The sequence below is a fragment of the Delphinapterus leucas genome, chromosome 1, assembly GCF_059928025.1.
Source record: "Delphinapterus leucas isolate spDelLeu-1000000601 "Yukka" chromosome 1, BTC_Dleu_Yukka2, whole genome shotgun sequence".
Taxonomy (NCBI): domain Eukaryota; kingdom Metazoa; phylum Chordata; class Mammalia; order Artiodactyla; family Monodontidae; genus Delphinapterus; species Delphinapterus leucas.
The window spans coordinates 108,096,664-108,108,902 of record NC_143129.1 but is presented as its reverse complement, the minus strand read 5'-3'; the positions used below and the strand labels follow the sequence as shown (position 1 = coordinate 108,108,902).

The 12,239-nt window shown below is 44.9% G+C and overlaps 1 protein-coding gene and 1 non-coding gene across 4 annotated transcripts in view; both read left to right on the top strand.

Annotated features, from left to right (window-relative positions):
• The first annotated feature begins 339 nt into the window (after window positions 1–339).
• Window positions 340–12,239, top strand: part of LOC111164065 (uncharacterized) — a 15,540-nt gene continuing 3,640 nt past the window's right edge. Inside the window, exons 1-2 of one of the 3 annotated variants that reach the window (XM_089919435.1) lie at window positions 340–1,349; window positions 1,954–7,277. In XM_089919435.1, the coding sequence (XP_089775561.1) occupies window positions 932–1,349; window positions 1,954–2,162 (627 nt within the window). In that variant the 5' untranslated portion in view covers window positions 340–931 and the 3' untranslated portion in view covers window positions 2,163–7,277. The other 2 variants (XR_016394728.1, XR_016394727.1) reach the window with 2 other exon arrangements.
• TRNAR-UCU (transfer RNA arginine (anticodon UCU)) lies at window positions 1,807–1,891 on the top strand. The gene is given in 2 exon segments: window positions 1,807–1,843; window positions 1,856–1,891. It is a non-coding gene; the product is annotated as a tRNA-Arg (tRNA).

Here is a 12,239-nt window from a genome sequence, read left to right as displayed (position 1 = left end):
TGAACGTGGGCCCTTAGCATCCTTGCACATTCTTGCTGAGTGTGCTAAGAATGTAAGATCCTGCTCATTTGGGCCATTCTTCAGAGTTGTGTTTGCAGTGAGCAACCTTGAGGGATGAGGGAATGTCCCTCTGTGGGACAAAGAGCAGGCTTGCTTACTGCTTGCTATAAACTGGTAGGTCCCCCAAGCTCCGCATTCCTCTTCTATAATGCCACCCATTTTGTGTGCAAGCATCCATCTGGGCCCACCTGCTTCGTTCCTGGGAGAACTGGGGTTCAGAGAACCGACACGATCATGTTGACACTGGCTAATGCAGATTCCTCAAAGTTCTTGACACACCAGGGAGGTGTCGCTACACAAGTTATTCAAACTCCTATAGCTGCATTTTCCCTTCCTTATAAAGAGGACGATAGTATCTGGCTCATAGCATTGTTGTGGGGTGAAGTTAAATAAGAATGTACAGATCCCGACTCCACTAGACCCTTCCTGGGAGCTCCCTTCCCTCTTTAGAACACGGACGGAGACCGCTTTGCTTTGATGCCTGATGTAGCTGGGCAGCGTGGAACGGAGTGGACCACAGGTCACAGCAGCAGCTCCGCAATTTCTACGTAGGCGGGGCTCAGAAAACCGCAAGCCGATTGGAGCGGGGACCAAGAGTTTTGCATGCAGAGGCGTTTGCAAGGCAGCCACGCGATTTTACTTACATCGTCTCTTTCAAGTGGCTTCGGGGTCTTACTGATGCGAATTACAGGAGCACTGAAAAATACCCCCTCAGACCGACCCTCTGATTCGTGGCGACCGCGCCCTTTCGAGCAGCGGGGAGCTCGTCCGGACTCCGGCTGCGCCGCCTCCTTCGGATGCCGGCTGCCTCCGGAAAGCCACGCGGCTACGCTCGGGCGCGCGCCCCCCAACCGCACACGCCCGCTCACGCATGCTCCCGGCGCTCCCACGCGCGCAGGCCCTTCACCGGCGCCGCCCACGCAGCCTCGTGCTCCGGGCGCGCGGGCTCTGCTGCTGCGCGGCGCCCCCGGAGGCAGTTGCCGGAGCTGGGATGAGGTATCGGAGGATGCTGCAGCGCGGGGCGCGTCGCCCCCCTCAGTCCACCAGAGCCCGGATACCTCAGAAATTCGGCTCTGGGTCTGTGGGGAGCGAAATGCAACCCAAACACCGTTTTACCGAACCCCGCGCAAATAAACACGCACAGGCACTCACACAGACGTCGCCGCGACCCGCACTTGCCGCGGCGGATCCCGGCCGCGGGCGGCCAAGAAAGAGCCCGGGACCCGGGAGGGGCCGCTGCCCACGCCTCAAAGTCCAAGGTGTCGCTGCTCGGGATCGGCCGCTAAAAGGTGCGACGTAAGTGCCCGGCGTCACCGGCCCGGCTTAACGGCTCAACGGCGAGCCTGGGGCCTGCATCGCCGGGGCGGGGCCAGGCCGGGTGGAACCGGCCGCGGGAGAGCGGGTAGGCGGGGGCGATCAGGCAGGAAGGGAGCTGGGGAGGAAGAGCGCGGGCGTGATTTGTCCTGAGCGGCCAGTTACGGCGGTGCCCAGGGCGGGCCGGAGACGGGGCTGCGGCTGTCCTCAGACGCACCAGCCGGCACCCGGCGGACTCGCGCCCTCCCTTCGCTTGCAAGACTCGCCGGTTTCGTTAAGAGGCGGTCTCCGGGTGAGGACGGGCGCTTGCGGCCGGTGTCTGTCAGTGTCCTGGCCTCTGCGATACAGACCGACGGCTAAGGGGGCGGTGGGAAGGGCGCGGGGCCGTTGCCTCTGGCTTAACAGAGCAGATGCGCAAAGAGTCCAACAGGTGGCTCCGTGGCGCAATGGATAGCGCATTGGACTTCTAGAGGTTGAAGGCATTCAAAGGTTCCGGGTTCGAGTCCCGGCGGAGTCGCAGTTTTTCCCCCAGTACGTAATTTATTTTCTACACTTGTCATTTCTCTCATTTTCCTAAAGGGCTGAACTGGCCTCGCATCATCTGCCCACTGCCTTCGGCTTCTGCAGCTCTTTCACCTCTAGCCGCTCGCACCTCTAGTCTCTCCTTCCCCCTGCTTCCCTGGCTCAGTGGCTCTGGGCCTGGACCCTGCAGACTCCGGAGCCGGAGCCGGGAACTGGGAAGAGCGGCCTGGGCGGCGGCGAAGCGAAGCCTTGCGGTTTCAGCGTGAGCAGAGCGCGGGGGAGGCCCGGGTCTAGGGTGTTTTGGGAGACCTGCCCCCAGGCCCCGGGGGTACGCCCCTCGCCAGGAGCGCGCGCGTGGCTGCTAGGGAGGGGTGAGCAAAGGACGAGGAAACGCGCCCACACAGTGAGCTGCCCCTCCAGCCCAGAAGGCTTACGAATTGACATGTACTTGAATCCCCAGTGGGATCCTGTCAGAAATGCAGATTTCTGGGCGTTACTCTCATTCAGTCGATCAAGGTGGGGCCCAGGAATCTGACTTTCGAATAAGAACGCCCTCTCCCCTCCTCCACGATTCTGGTGCAAAGAGACCCGAGGTCCACTCTGCTTGTCAGCTGCTCTAGGCAGGGATGACTATCTTGTACTTCTTCTCCTGACAGTTCACAGCTTTGCACGAGGTTAGAGTTCCACCTCTCTAAAGGCGAATGAATGAATGAATGAAATTTTAAAAACTCATTGTAACAAACAATTCATGCAAAAAATACAAAACCCAAAATTGTCAAAAAAGGCACAGGGAAAAGTAAACATCCTTGTTCTTCCTATATCCCAGCCTTTCAATTCTCTATAAGCCATCAGTGAAAATGGTTTCTTGGAAGTATTTTCAGATTTATTTTATGCACATGTCAGCATTTCTATATCTATTCTCTTTCTTTATGTTTGTTGATGTTACTGATATAGGTGATATAGCATTACGATTGGTAGTATATTATGCTTGCTAGTTCACTTATTAATACAATAGAGCTGCCTTGTTCCATTGTACCTAATGATTTAATAGTCCCCAATAGTTGGTCATTTAAGTGTCCAGTATTTTCCTGTTACAATGTTTCAGTGAACATCCTTATTCTTACATCATTGTACACAAGTGCAAACGTATCTGTAGGATAGATTCCTAGGAAGTTGAATTGCTGTGTCAAAGGTTTATTTGTGCATTCTTTGATAGATACTGCCAAATTGCTCTCATAGAGATTGTATCCATTTTACTCTCACTAACAATGATAAAAGTGGCATTTCAAATTAGTGTAGAAGAGGAAGAATGTTCATTATCAGTGGTTCTGGGATAAAATTCCCACTTCACTCCTTTTACAAAAGTATATTCCGGATGAAGAAAATACAGGTATAAAAATAAAACCAGGAAAAGCACTAACATAAAACGTGATGAAGTTATTTAATAAACTGAGTGCAATATAACCCCAAACCTAGAAGAATTTAAAAAATTGATAAATACAAATATATGAATTTCTCTAAGACAAAAAATAAGGTACCATAAACAAAATCAAAAGACAAACTGGGAAAGAATAATTACAATACATATCACAAAAAAAGGGCTGGTTTAACGACCAACAATGCAATAGAAAAATGACCAAACTCAAGAACAGATAAATTACAAAAAAGAAATACAAATTATTCTATGTATAAAAAGATGCTCACCTTCATTCATAACAAGACATGGATTGAAACTACAACTAGAAACCATCTTTCAGCTGTTTCATAACATGTAGGGTATGTTGTTGGTGAGATTTACATTTAATTTTCTTCTGTAAATGCAGCATTGTTTAAAATGGCCTCCGGAATTCCCTGGCAATCCAGTGCTTGGGACTCCACGCTTTCACTGCCAAGGGCCCGGGTTTGATCCCTGGTCAGGGAACTAAGATCCTACAAGATTCCTGATAGAATGTCCTCAAGCTGGAAATAACCTACATGTCCATCAATAATGAACTGTTTGAAGAAAGTATGGTAGAGCCTTGTAATTGAATTGAATACAACGCAGACCTTTAAAAAATGAGGAAGATCCATATATACTGCTATGGAAAAATAACCAAGATTATATGAAAAAAATTGATACGTAAATGAGTACTTAATATTCTTTTTATGTTAAGTAATGCTAATAATAATAGTAGTAATAATGTATATTAGCATGACTGTGTGTGCAGATAATATTTCTGGAAGGATATATGAATGGTTAACAGTGCTGGGACAGGAGGGACAGTGGTATGAAGGGTGGGGGTCTTTTTACTGATTGCCTGTTTGTAATGTTTGAGTCGTTTTCGTAATAAGCCTATCTTATCCTTGTAATAAGTTAATTTTAAAAAGATAGAGCAAAAGAATTCCTAAGCTAATGAGGAAGGAATAAAAAGCATTTGGTGCCTGTTCTTAAGTTCACTTTCCAGTAGTCAGCCCTGATACTGCTTATCCATTAAAGATTTTCTGAATTTGATTTAACAAACATTTATTAACTCCTTATGTTCTGCTCCGTGCTGGATCTCAGCCATAAATACACCCTTTAGGAGTTCCTCCTACTAAGCATAGAGAAATATGTAAACAAGATATCTCTTTACAAGGTGATTCCAGCAGGGACCATGTCCTGAAGGTCTTGTACACCATGTTAAGGAGTGTGGACTTCACCCTAAAGGCAATAGGAAACCATTGCCTAGCTTTTTTCTTTTTTAAAGTTTTTTTTTTTTTTTTTTTGGATGTTGGGGGTAGGAGTTTATTAATTAATTTATTTTTGCTGTGTTGGGTCTTTGTTTCTGTGCGAGGGCTTTCTCTAGTTGTGGCAAGTGGGGGCCACTCTTCATCGCAGTGTGTGGGCCTCTCACTATCGCAGCCTCTCTTGTTGCGGAGCACAGGCTCCAGATGTGCAGGCTCAGTAGTTGTGGCTCACGGGCCTAGTTGCCCTGCGGCATATGGGATCCTCCCAGACCAGGGCTTGAACCCGTGTCCCCTGCATTAGCAGGCAGATTCTCAACCACTGCGCCACCAAGGAAGCCCCACCTTTTTTCTTTTTAATTTTTAATTTTTCTTATAGAAGTATAGTTGAGTTACCATGTGTCAGGTGTCTGGCAAATTGATTCAGTTATACATATACATATACATTCTTTTTCAGATTATTTTCCAATATAGATTATTACAAGATACTGAGTATAGTTCCCTGTGCTATACAGCAGGTCCTTGTTGTTTATCTATTTCATATATAGTAATCTCTGTCGATAAATCCCAAATTTCCCTCCCCCCCTTTCCCCTTTGGTAACCATAAGTTTGTTTTCTTTAGTTGTGAGTCTATTTCTGTTTTGTAAATAAGTTCATTTGTATCATTTTTTAAGATTCCACATATAAGTGATATCATATGATATTTGTCTTTCTCTGACTTCACTTAGTATGGTAATCTCTAGGTCCATCCATGTTGCTGCAAATGGCATTATTTTTTATGGCTGAGTAATATTCCATTATATATATATATGGAATATATAATATTAGTATAATATATAATATTCCCTGGTGGTCCAGTGGATAAGTCTCCACACTCCCAATGCAGGTGGCCTGGGTTCGATCCCTGGTCAGGGAACTAGATCCTGCATGCATGCTGCAACTAAGAAGTCCGCATGCCACAGCTAAGAAGCCCGCATGCCACAACTAAAAAGCCTGCATGCCACAACTAAAAGATCCCACATGCCACAATGAAGATCCCGCGTGCCACAGCTAAGACCCGGTGCAGCCAAAATAAATTTAAAAATAAATATATTTTTAAAATTCTATACATACACACACACACACCCCCCACATCTTCTTTACCCATTCTTCCATTGGTGGACATTTAGATTGTGTTCATGTCTTTGGCTATTATAAATAATGCTGCTGTGAACATCGGGGTGCATGTATCTTTTTGAGTTAGAGTTTTCTCCAAATATATGCCCAGGAATGGGATTGCTGGATCATATGGTAACTCTATTTTTAGTTTTTTAAAGAACCTCCATACTGTTCTCCATAGTGGCTGTGCCAATTTACATTCCTGCTAACAGTGTAGGAGGGTTCCTTTTTCTCCACACCCTCTCCAGCATTTATTATTTGTAGACTTTTTAATGATGGCCGTAATGACTGGTGTGAGGTGATACCTCATTATAGTTTTGATTTGCATTTCACTAATAATTAGTGATGTTGAGCATCTTTTCATGTGACTGTTGGCCCTCTGTATGTCCTCTTTGGAGAAATGTCTGTTTAGGTCTTCTGCCCATTTTTTTTAATTGGGTTGTTTTTTAGATATTAAGCTGTATGAGCTGTTTGTATATTCTGGAAGTTAATCCCTTGTTGGTAGCATCGTTTGCAAATATCTTCTCCCAGTCCGTAAGTTGTCTTTTTGTTTTGTCTATGGTTTCCTTTGCTGTGCAAAAGCTTTTAAGTTTAATTTTGCCCCATTTGTTTATTTTTGTTTTTATTTCCATTACTCTAGGAAACAGGTCCAAAAAAATATTGCTGCGATTTATGTCAGAGTATCCTTCCTATGTTTTCCTCTAGGAGTTTTATAGTATCCAGTCTTACATTTATGTCTTTAATCCATTTTGAGTTTATTTTTTATATGGTGTTAGAGAATACTCTAATTTCATTCTTACACATGTAGCTGTCCCCTTTTTCCCAGCACCATTTATTGAAGAGACTGTCGTTTCTTCATAGATTATTCTTGACTGCTTTGTCATAGATTAATTTTGACCATAGTGTGTGGGTTTATTTCTGGGATTTCTATCCTGTTCTGTTGATCTAGGTGTCTGTTTCTGTGCCAGTATCATACTGTTTTGATGACTGTAGCTTTGTAGTATAGTCTGAAGTCAGGGAGCATGATTCCTCCAGCTCTGTTCTTTCTCGGGATTATTTTGGCTATTATTATTTTGGGGGTCTTTTGTGTTTCCTACAAATTAAAAATTTTTTTGTTCCAGGTCTGTGAAAAATACCATTGGTAATTTGGGATTGTGTTGAGTCTGTAGATTGCCTTGGGTAGTATGTTCATTTTAACAGTATTGATTCTTCCAATCCAAGAACATGGTATATCTTTCCAGCTGCTTGTGTGGTCTTCAATTTCTTTCATCAGTGTCTTATAGTTTTCGGAGTGCAGGTCTTTTGACTCCTTAGATAGGTTTGACTCCTTAGATATCACTTATATGTGGAATCTTAAAAAATGATACAAATGGGGCTTCCCTGGTGGTGCAGTGGTTGAGAGTCCGCCTACTGATGAAGGGAACACGGGTTTGTGCCCCAGTCTGGGAAGATCCCACATGCCGCGGAGTCGCTGGGCCTGTGAGCCATGGCCGCTGGGCCTGCGCATCTGGAGCCTGTGCTCCGCGATGGGAGAGGCCACAACAGTGAGAGGCCCGCATACCGCAAAAAAAAAAAAAAAAAAAAAAAGATACAAATGAACTTATTTACAAAACAGATACCTAGGCATCTTATTCTTTTTTTTAAATTTTTTTTATTTTTATGGCTGTGTCGGGTCTTAGTTGTGGCACACAGGATCTTTGTCAAGGCATGCAGGATCTTTTGTTGCAGCATGCGGGCTCTTCATTGCAGTGCATGGTCTTCTCTCTAGTTGTGGTGTGCGGGTTTTGTCTTCTCTAGTTGTGGCATGTGGGCTCCAGAGTGCATGGGCTCTGAAGTTTGTGGCACACGGGCTCTCTAGTTGAGGCGCACGAGCTCAGTAGTTGTAGCACGTGGGCATAGTTGCCCCACAGCATGTGGGATCTTAGTTCCCCAACCACGGATTGAACCCGTGTCCCCTGCATTGGAAGGCAGATTCTTTACCACTGGACCACTAGGGAAGTCCCTCTTATTCTTTTTGATGTGATGGTAAATGGGATTGTTTCCTTAATTCTTCATTCTGATACTTCATTGTTAGTGTATAGAAATGCAGCAGGTTTCTGTATATTAATTGTGTATCCTGCAACTTTACTGAATTCATTGATGAGCTCTAGTCATTTTCTGGTGGCACCTTTAGGATTCTCTATACTATCATGTCATCTGTAAACAGTGACAATTTTACTTCTTCCTTTCCAATTTGGATTCCTTTTATTTCCTTTTTTTCTCTGATTGCTTGTCTAGGACTTCCAAAACTATGTTGAATAAAAGTGGCGAGAGTGGGCATCCTTGTCTTGTTACTGATCTTGGAGGGAATGCTTTCAGCTTTTTATCATTGAGTATGATGTTAGCTGTGGGTTTGGATGTGTGTTCTGTATCAGCCCTCTGTCCACATTGTGGATTCCAGGCTGGAATAGCACAAGACGGGAGGCTCTACAACCAGTTCAGGGCAGTTAAGGTCATCTAGGTAAGAAAATTATGAGGACTGGAACTAGGGAGGTGTTTGGGGAGTGTGATAAGTGTACAAATTGGAGAGAGATTAAAGGAGTCCAAATTGATGGGACTTGATGAATTAAGGGATATATAGAGGAGAGAAAGGGAACAGTCAGAAAAGACTCCCATTTCTAATTAGGGCAGATGAGTGGATGCTGAAACAGTCACAAAGGAGACAGAAGGAGAGAGAAGTGGGTTTTGGGGAAAACTAAGTTCATATTTCTATGTGTTGAGCCGGAGGTCTCTGTGGAACATCCTGGAGAAGATGTACAGTTGGCGGTTGATATTCAATGCCGAGGACATGGCAAGCTCTCAATAAATATTTATTGAATGAAAGAACTAAAGGAAAGTAAATATGTAGGGAGAGAGGAAAGGAAAAGAAGAGAAGGTCTGCAGCTGAGGAGACTGATCTAGGCTTGAGATTTAAAATTTATTCACCTACAGATGGCGCTTTAAGCTCTGGACACAGGTGAGATTGTGCAAGGAGAGTATAGATAGAGTAAGGAGAGATGAAGGTTGAAGACAGAAACCCAGAGCACAGACAGTTGAAGGATAGGCAAAGAATGAGTTCTTCAAAGAGAACAAAAAGGGAGGCCAGAGAGGTAGGAAGAAAACCAGGAGAAGAAAGCATTATCTCCAAGAACTGATGGAGCAAGTTTCCTCTTCAGGAGAACAGAGTCAAGAGGAAAAGGAAGACATCTCACATTTTTGTAAACACCTGCTTTATGCCAGCAACTTTATTTAACCCTTGCCATTTAATTATCCCTCCAATCCTAAGAAGTATGAATTATCCCTATTTTATGGATGAGAAAGTTAGGGTGCGAAGATGTTATGGGGGTAAGGTGAAAGGATTAGCCTCGGCATGATGGAAAAGTGCCTGCTCTTCTGAGGCAAGTAGGAAGAGGGCAGAGGAAAAAGCATGAAGGTGGAGAAGGGAAAATCATAGGTGTTCATGTTTGAGGACCTATTTCCTTTGTGCCCTCTTTCACTGCTCTACCTCACACACCCAGGATTCCAGGAAGGTAGTCACAAAGTGGGAGCTGCTCCAAAGGTGGAGTGCCACCTGTACCCAGTACAGACTCTAAAGACCAGCGGCTAGGGGTGGTTTCATTCCAGCTTCCTCTTGGGCTTTGTACATCCATCAGCATTTTCAAAATATTCTACAACTTCATCCACCTTCTATTCTATATATATATATATATATATATATATATTTTTTTTTTTTTTTTGAGTACTGGCTTTGTGCAAGGAACCATATTGGAAAGAAATACAAAGTTGAGTAAGAGTGCATTTTCTTACAGCGTTCGTCCTAGTGAGGGAAGGGGGCCATGGATTGGTGATTCCATTAATTAGGGTTGGTTTTGCTATGAGTGGCAGGAAACCAAAGTAACAGTGGATTTGGCAAGATAGAGGTTTCTTTTAATAAATTTATTTATTTTTGGCTGCATTGGTTCTTTGTTGCTGTGTGCGGGCTTTCTCTAGTTGCAGCAGGCAGGGGCTACTCTTCGTTGCGGTGCACGGGCTTCTCATTGCGGTGGCTTCTCATTGCAGAGCACGGGCTCTAGGTGCGCGGGCTTCAGTAGTTGTGGCACGTGAGCTTAGTTGCTCTGCGGCATGTGGGATCTTCCCGGACCAGGGCTCGAATCCGTGTACCCTGCACTGGCAGGCGGATTCCTAACCACTGCGCCACCAGGGAAGTCCAAGATAGAGGTTTCTTTCTCACATGAAAGTCCAGGGAATGGCAGCTGCTTGATCATGAGACCCAGGCTCCTTATTCTTCCATCTTCAAAATGCAGGTTCCACCTCATGGTCCAAGATGATTGCTCCTGCCCCTGCCATCAGGTCAGCATACTAGTTAGTGGGGAGAAGATAAAGGGACAGAGCCCCATTCCAAGCTCACCCTTCTTTGAAGGGCACTTCCCAGAAGTTGCACATACCACATTCACTCACATCCCATGGAAAGGTGGGAATCTTAGCTTTTTTTTCTTTTTCCCCAAGGTGGACACAGTCCCAGCTAAAAACCATGTGTTCTGTAACTGTAGAAGAAAGGGGAACAAGGCAGTTTCTGCTGTTGATGCTGAAATAGGCATGCAGATAGCTATAGTGCAAGGCTAAAATGAAAGTGTGACAGTTATACGCACTAGCTCTGCGACGTGAGGCAGGTTACTTAACCTTTCTGTGCCTCGGTTTCTTCATTCATAAAACGATGAAGTTAATAGTAGCACCTACCTCTTAGGTTTACCTAAAGGTAAAACCTAAATTGTTACCTATGTGTGTAATATGTTTCATATGTACATACATACATAATGGTTACATAAAGTAAGTTGAAAGTCCTTAGAACAGTGCCTGGCACTTAAGTAAGTGCTATATAGTGTTTATTAAAAACAAAGTAAAAATAAGCACAAATGGAAATTTCAAGAATGTACATATCGGTGGGGAAAAATCTGAAAAAATATCTTATGAACAAATGTAGAGTGTCAGCTCAGTGATGCCTGGGATGGTCTCATTCCTTCCCTGGGCACCGCCAGCACCTGGCACATTGCCTTGCACAGAGTAGATGCTCAAACTGCTGGTTTCTGAATGGGCTTGAAAGGTCAGTAGTATTTTGTTAGGTGAGTTGGAGGCAAGGAAAATATTTTAGGTGGAGTTACCCATATGAACAAAGATAAAAGGTGAAAACTCACTGTACCCAGCACAGTAGCTGGCATGCACAGCACTTGGTATATGTTGACTGACCACTCAATATCAACTAGTTTGGTTTGGCTGAAATCTGTCGGGTCTAGGCAGGAAGACACATCACTTTAGAGAATTTAATATGGAGAATTGTCACACAGGTGATGAAAGTGTAGGCAACCCAGATATTGCAATAGTAGGAAACCTCTATCACCCCTAGTGCCAGGGGGATAATGAGAGGAGACGGTGTTCCCAGAACCCAGAATCCTGGGGTATCCAATGGTGGGAGGTTGCCTGGTGGGAGGTGGGAGATGGCAGAGCTGCAACCCAACCCAAGGCAGAGAGGGAGAGAAATACCCTGACTTCTTGCTTCTCCTCCCCTTGTCTTAGGTCAGTGTCTCGCTGCAAAGTCATTTGGCATCTGGGAAATGTCATTTCCTGTAGTCGAGAGCAGAGCAGTGAGAGAAATAGGCAGATGTCCCGCACAAATGAAGTTTGGAGCATGAGCGGGGGAGTGATGAATATAAACCCCTGGTGGTGTCATTTTAGTCTTGAATGTCAGATCTTGAATGTAGGGGTTTCCTCATGTTTTGTTAGGCAGAGGTAGGCCATAGAAGGTAAAAAAGCAGAAAGGCATCATTAAAACTGTTTTAGGAAGGCTTCCCCAATGGGGAAGATGGAGAACAGGGAATAGTCGCTTCCCTTTGAGTACCTGTCACGTGCTAGGCACGGTGCTAAGCACTTATTCATCTCAGAAAGATGATGTATCTGGTTCTGGATATGTTGAGTTTGAGATGACGTCACGATACATGTATGGGCGTATCACATAGAACAGGAACTGTGCATCTGGAGCAGGGGTGTAGAAGTGTAAGGATGGAGACTTTGGAGCCTTCCGCGGAGAGGTGAGAGCAATGCAGAAGGAGAGGGAGGACAAGACATTCAAGTTAGACAGTATAGCGGAAGAAGATAAGAGGGTAGGCATTATGGGGGACCAACGAGCAGTGGGCAGAGTAAGAAAACCAGTGAAGGGAAAAAGAATAAAGGGATAGGAGAAGCTGAAAGTTCATCTTCCCGCAGGAGCAAAGGGAAGCTGGAGCTTCAAGAAGGAGAGTCAGGAGTGTCAAATAACATTTCCTCGCCAGAAGAGATGAAGACAGAGGGAAAAGCTATTGAATATAGCAGCTGGATGCATGGAGGAATCGTTTCTCTAGACAGGTGAGGTCACAGAAGGAAAAGTGGGCGTTTCCTTGGCTGGGAGTGGCAGGTGAGAGTATCAGAAAAAG